This window comes from Trachymyrmex septentrionalis, unplaced genomic scaffold (assembly GCF_001594115.1).
Source record: "Trachymyrmex septentrionalis isolate Tsep2-gDNA-1 unplaced genomic scaffold, Tsep1.0 scaffold7, whole genome shotgun sequence".
Lineage (NCBI taxonomy): Eukaryota > Metazoa > Arthropoda > Insecta > Hymenoptera > Formicidae > Trachymyrmex > Trachymyrmex septentrionalis.
In genome coordinates, this window is record NW_017305884.1 from 738,366 (window position 1) to 745,615 (window position 7,250).

At 29.2% G+C, this 7,250-nt stretch overlaps 2 protein-coding genes across 3 annotated transcripts in view; both read right to left on the reverse strand.

Moving 5' to 3' along the window:
* Positions 1-4,099, reverse strand: part of LOC108753628 (caskin-1) — a 14,952-nt gene extending 10,853 nt beyond the window's left edge. The window contains exon 1 of the mRNA XM_018495398.1: positions 3,642-4,099. Coding sequence (XP_018350900.1) covers positions 3,642-3,657 — 16 coding nt within the window. The 5' untranslated portion in view covers positions 3,658-4,099. The remainder of the gene's footprint in view (positions 1-3,641) is intronic.
* Positions 4,100-4,550: 451 nt separating this feature from the next.
* Positions 4,551-7,250, reverse strand: part of LOC108753616 (uncharacterized protein PFB0765w-like) — a 4,324-nt gene continuing 1,624 nt past the window's right edge. Inside the window, exons 3-5 of one of the 2 annotated variants that reach the window (XM_018495377.1) lie at positions 7,000-7,134; positions 5,789-5,923; positions 4,551-4,658 (exon numbers count right to left, since the gene is read on the reverse strand). In XM_018495377.1, coding sequence (XP_018350879.1) covers positions 4,626-4,658; positions 5,789-5,923; positions 7,000-7,134 — 303 coding nt within the window. In that variant the 3' untranslated portion in view covers positions 4,551-4,625. Of the gene's footprint in view, positions 4,659-5,788; positions 5,924-6,979; positions 7,135-7,250 lie in introns of those variants that run through there. The other variant, XM_018495378.1, reaches the window with a different exon arrangement.

Here is a 7,250-nt window from a genome sequence, read left to right on the forward strand (position 1 = left end):
TATATATATATACTTGTGAGATAAAAATGGATAAAGAAATCTGTAATTTTTTATTTGTTTTCAGCTTTGAACACAAAATACACCAGCGACAAGTACATTAGTACGTACATTTTAATTGTGAAAAAGGAATTTTTATTCTGTGAAAACACTATGAAGAAATTCGACAGGAACAAAAACATCAAAAACGCTAGTTTTATCGGTAATACAGGAGGCTTCAGCATCCCCTTAACATTGCGGAGATTCAAACTGTTATCAATTGGAAGATAAAAAAAAAAGTATAACCGGGTGCCTCAGTTTGCTTTGTTATATCGCTTTCTTACTTACCGACATACAGTTCTAATACCTATCGTACAGCAGATCAGACACCCAATTGCAATTTTTTCAGAATTTCAGAAACAAAACTCTTCCATCCAAATCCTTTTATAGTGTTAGTATATATATAATACACTTAACCTCCTCCTTTGAATAAATTATGGCTCATTCCATTTGACAATTTACAATCTCAAAACTCGCTATCTTCTTATTAATATTTTTTTTATACTTAATAAAAATATATTATAAATATATTCCTATTTTTCAATAAATAAACTTGTACATACAGTAGTGTAAAAATGTTACATCTGAAAGAATGTAAGATGGTTGTGTATTATATAAACGTGAAAATTACTTTATTAAAAAATGTTTATACAGAGTGATTATACAGAACAAATGTAACAAACTTTGCCAAATTGTTCGAAAGATCATTCTAAAGAATATCTCTATTCTCAATATTTATGTATGTAGTTATAAAAGTTCTAAGCTTTTGCTGCTGATATAGTAAAATCGCACATTTGATGAGAAGTGACTTCTGAAGGCCACTTTATGGGTTTATTTTTCAAAATTTTCGATTTCCCAAAAGCATCATTTTCGGGTACCTTAAGTATGTAGAATTAGTGTACAAATAGTTAGAGCAGGCATCGCCAATTGAGCGTAAGAAGCTTTTTTTTATAATTTTACTAACAATTGTCAACACAAAACTTTAAACGCGTTTTTCTCGAAACTACGTTTTTCGACCTTTGGACCACGATTTTGGGAGAACTATTTAACCGATCGGGCTGAAATTTTCAGGGGTTGTTCAGAATTTATGTAGTTTTAGCCCCTAGTGGAATTAGAATTTTTCGTTTACTTTTAACCCCTTTTTTAGACGATTTTAGGGGTAAAAAAGGGGTGAAAAAATTCTAAAGTCCGCCATTTTTTTTTTAATGCCCAAATCGTTTCATTCTACTACGGGATATAGCCACTAACATATATTTTAAGAATCTTTTTGGATTTTTTGTTTCAGACGATTAGAACTGGAGATTTCAGGGTCCAAACTTTTTTTTCCACCTTCACTTCAGCCGCCATTTTGAAGCCGCGCATGCGTGAAATCGTTTAAAAAAATTTTTATACAATCTTGAATAAGTGACAAATAAAGTGTAAAAAGTTTGATTAAATTAATTGCATTTTACTACTGAAAAAAAATTCTTGAAAATATGCCGAATAAACTCATAAAGTGGCCTGAAGAATCAACATAAAACAAAAAAATATGAAACATCAGTCAATGGATAATTTCTTCAAAAAATTATTGATACGTCAAATGAATTTATATAAATAATGTATTATATCGTATACATCATTCCTTAATTCCTTAATTCGTCGATGCAATGCATATATTCAAGTTTAAGTATCGTAAATAAATCATCCCAGAAAACAAAAAATGTTTAAAATCAAGTCATAAGACTTTTTTTGCATCTATTAGACGACTTAAAAATCTTATGTCATAATTTTGGATTTTGTGTTGTTTGCGATATTTGCATATTCTTCTGTTTTTGTTTTATTTTGATTTTTCAAAGATCAATTCCTGTCAAGCATATGATTTTACTATAATAGGAAAATTTTAAAATTTTTGTAATTATATAAGTATTATCTAAGTTTATATAACATTTTTTTCTCAGAATTATCTTCTAACCAATTTGTTTGTTCCCGTACTCGTTCTTAATCACCTTGTATGTTAACAAACACAAAAATCATTTATAAAATCATCATAATTTTATTAGAAATATTTTTTTCAACTTAAAAAATATAATTAGATAAATATACAAAACAAAAAAAAGAATAATAAAACATATTTGCAATTGACAGGTTTAAGAAGAAAAGAATTTTACTCTGGAAAAACAGCTAAACCCTTTTTAATTTCATTTTATGATATATTTAATATTTTTAATCTAATTAAGTGCAAAGTATACTGTGTGTATAAGTGTAATATTATATACATATATATGTATAAAAAATGCTCCAAAATAAATTTGTCCATAAATTCTTCATCACATAAACAATTAGACAGAGTGCACAAAAAAACCATTCAGCATTTATATGGCATAGATATTTCCATACATATTTCATAACAAAAGACTTCATTGGCAATCAGTTATAACTGTGTAATTACTAAGTAACATGTAGATTACTAATCTCTGATTAATGACAACTGACTGATTGCTGATGAAATCTTCTGTTATGAAATATATATAGAAATTAAATGAGATCATTTAAAACATGTTTAAATATTGAGGTAAACATCGTATGCGACACGTAAAAACCAGTAAATCATTCATGATGCTAATATATAAAAGTATTTATCTCAGAAGTGGTTGAGCTTTCAACTTATGTTCACGAAGGTTTTATTTTACTCAATATGATGTGTACTATCTACTACAAATGCTGAATAGTTTTTTTTTTAAGCCAGAATCAGACCATGCATTGAAGATTGAGATTAAAGATTGAAATTTGATCAATGAAGACAAAGAAGTTTTAACTCCTATCGTTTTGACTGGTCATAAATTTTAACCTTCCAATCTTCAATCTCAACTTTCAATGCGTAATCTGATTCCAGCTTAACCCTGTACATTTAAATAAAATAAGAAAACTTTAATATAAATTTAAATTAAAATATACTAATAAGATTTAATTAATATAATTAATTATAATTTATTTGGAATTATCTTTTAGCATTATTATTTTTGTAGTACATCTACATAAATATATTTAAAATATATAATTGCAAATTTTTTAATATTCTTTACTAATAAATTTTGTGTATTAAAATACATTCCCAAAAATAAATAAATTGTATTTAATTATTTTTAAACTTTTCAGTTCGAAAATTAAAATATAAAATTCTGCAAAATTTGTAGTTTATTCTTGTAACAATATCGGTTCTACTTAACATATCAACATCATTATCTTTGATAAAAAAATAAATTCTTAAATTACCTACTAACGAAAGAGTATGTAAATTAATATGATACTATTACACAGAGTCAACCGGATAACAAAGTATTTCGCTTCGATATAAGATTATAGAAACATAACAGTACATAATAGCCAGCGTACACACATGCAATGCGCCACGCATGTACACATTCACACATGCACAAAGCATATGTAAAGATATGACCGACCAATGTAATATAATCGATCTCGATACGAAGACGCGAAAGTCGAGAAACAATCATTTTCAACGAGAACGAGGACGAGGCGAATATCGTTCGGCGAAAAAGATGAAAGAGAATCGAGAACTGAATACGAGGACGTAACATTTGGCAGCATTCGTGACGATGGCTTACCGCTAATGCGTCTCATGGCGGCTCACGACGAGGCTCGCGCTCAAGATCCTTCGAGCTGTATACTGCGCCGTCGTAACGCGAACGATAGATCCTCGCGCACAACGTAAACAACATACCACGCGGATTGGGCTCCGATGTATCATCTACACCGTACACACGTCGTTCCTGCAGCGCGTCGAGGCGCTCGCGCCATTGCTCGCGCGAATACCACTCTTCAGTGACCCCAGCCGAAATCGTCAGAAGCGTATATCAACGTACGTCCCAACATTTCCAACGGTTTACGCGACGCGCGATCACACGCGAGATGGTCACGCTGTGCCTCGATTTCGCTCCAAGATTTATAATTCGTACTCTTCGACTCACGAAACTACACTAGACAAAAAAAAACAATACAAAACCTCTAATGAGCACTCGTATGACCTGCGCACGACATAACGATGCGGCGACCAGCAGCGATGGGTGACCAGACACGCGACACTGCAGTACGCTTTCTCGCGCAGTGCCGATTAATGCTTAAAACCGCCGCTAGGGTGCATGAGCAGTCGATAATCACTAATGATGTATATGAAGATGAGAACTAAAGAGATATGTTTTCAATAAATTCAAATAATTTTTTTACATTTTGTTAAAAAAATATTAACCATAAAAAGAGTAAGGTTATTTATAATATTAACAGGCAACAAATTTTCAGTCTACAGTATTTATTTCAAAAATATCTATTAAGAGAATACATGTGGAACATTTTAATGCTAAAAACAGATGAATAAAAAAGTCTTTTTTTAAATATGTGAAATTTAGATCACGGTACGGAGATGATATTTCCATTAATTTTGAACAACTATAAATGTGTTTTATTTACATATTTCTAAATCTTATTAATCTTAAATAAATTTAAGTCGAAAATATCTGAAACGATATCTTTATTTTGTTGATTACGCCTTATATCGCTGTTTGATAACGTAATATGTAGTTCACGTTTTATTTTCAATCAAGGTTCTGCAATCGCTCCAACATTCCCTTAAGGTACATCAAATATTCTAAGATTTCTATTCTAATAACTTCTCAAAGTCTTAATTTATGTAATAAAGGAAGAAGGGATAAGACGGACCTTTTAAGCGGAAATAGCTATACATTTTTTATTGATAAAAAATTAATGAAATTTAACATGAAGAAACGTTAAAATGTTCATTACAAGATCATAATGTTAAATTTTCAAATCTTGCAAAAGTTTCTATTATTATTAATTATTTTTATAAAATTTAATTTGATTCTTTTAACCCATAGGTGGGATAAAATGGACTATCTAATGGAGTAAAATGAACCAAGTCTAAGTAATAAACTGAGGGAATATGAAGACCGAGAAATAATTTAACTAATTAAATCAGAACTATTTATCATTTATTAAATATTTTTTAGTAAAAAGAGAAATTAATTTAATATTAATATATTTACGTGTAGGCGCAATAATCGAGCCGATTAACTTTTCTTATTAATTTTAACTTTTGCGAAATATTTTACTAGCAAATAAAGCTTAGTTGTCTATTTTTATAGGGTGGAACAAGTGAGCCTTTAATTTTATTGAATACAAGTGTATAAATTTCTAGGCATTCTGAGCAACTAGAGAAATGATTAAAAAAGAAGAGAAGTAGGTAAAATATTTCTCAAATTAGAACAAATATATAAGTAGAAAAAATATATAAATTAATTCATTTTACCCTACATGATAATATTTAATTTTAACGTTTTAATGTTAATATTTTTATTTTTTTTTTATCCATATAAAAATTATTTTTTAAATGTGACTAATGAAATATTACTTCCAAATAATCAGAAACATTAAAAAAAAGATTTTTTTAATATTAAATATGCAATTTTAACTACTCAAAATGTAACACTAAGAAATTAGATAATGAAATCTATTTGGAAGAATTTGATATTTCTTTATAAATATAATTCACGACAGTTTTATATTAACGTAACTTTTTAACAATTAGAAAACATCAAAAAGAAAACTAATTTTGTTTATTCAGCAAGTGGAGAGTTACATAAGATTTAGTAAATGGACCATTTTACTCTGCGGTCCGCCTTATTCCACCTTTTCCTCTACATAAATAGAAGAAATTAATGATATAATATACAATACATACGTTTTGTTTTTTCAAATTATCTACGAGTAGTGTTTGTTTCTTAAATGCTTGACTCAATTTCCATCGCTGTTCTTCCAAATTTTTTATGGCTAACTCCTTATCTTCTTGCATTTTTCTAATTTGTTTTAACAATTCCTGCAAAGTGGATGAAATGTGTCACAGATTTAAATTGTACAAGTTTAAAAGGATCCTAAAGTCTGTATTATCGACTAAAGCATACAATTTTTGTATAACAATTACTTTTTCTTCTTTTAGTGATTCGAAAATCCTTTTCCAGGATTAAAGTATACATTAATACGTGTCTGTGGAGAGTATGCTGAGAATAAAAAATTTCAAATTAAGATCTTTACCATTTCTTAATCCAATATGACGCTCTAAAGCAAATGCTATCGTCGTAACCATTTGCTTCATATAAAAGCTGTGCATTTATGAAATTGTGATCCACAGACTAGTAGTTTATATGAAGAAACACTATGGAGTTCTTAAAATTCGACTTAAACGTCTAATTAAAACGTTATTATTATACGAAAATGTATGTGTACATGTGCGTGAGATAATGATGTAGAATGTATATCAATTGCACACGAATCACTTGCGCACAAGCTAATCACAGCGCTAGAAAAAAAATTTCCTACGCAGAAGTAACTGTGATTGGCAGCGAACAATTGTTACAGCGTGTAAGTGAACTCGATGTAGTAGTATGTAATGATGTGTCAATGGCTATGGTCCACTTGATGCTACGAATGCTTCGAAGCATTTTTTGATTGGTCAGTTAATAAAATTCTTTCTTCTGATTGTTCAATCAAAAGTTTTGAAGCATTTGTAGCATCAAATGGGCCGCACCTAATGACACATAAATCGTTTGTATAAGAATGCTATTTACAGTATGATTAATCATCTTTAGGATTTTTTCTAAGGATCCCCTTAAAAGCATTTATTTGGAATACAGATGTGTTCACGTTGAAATTTGATAAAAATATAATGTTATCCAGCAAAAAAGATGACACAGTGTAACACAGTGAATCATTTTATCTTTGTTTAAGATAAAATGAAACATTACTAACAGGGCTATCAATGTAGGCTGAAATACCTGTATACTTGGGTAACCGGGTATATACCGAATAAATATATTTTTATCAAGTTTTGTAGTAACGCTCGTATTATTTTAAATAATTATCGATTTAAACATACTTCAAATTACTTTATTATACCTTCTCTTTTATCTGGCTACATTTTAATTCATTTCGAAGTTTCTCATTGTTATCTAGAGATTTATTTAATCTCACGTCAAGATTTGTTGACTGTTGATTTAATGTTCGTATCTCTTTTCTAAGATTTTCTAAGTCCTAAAAGAAAATATCTTTAATAAGCTAGTGTAATTTTATATGTAGGTATATTGGGTCGTCCGGAAAATACGCACGGACTTTCCGGACGACCCAATATATATATATATATATATGTT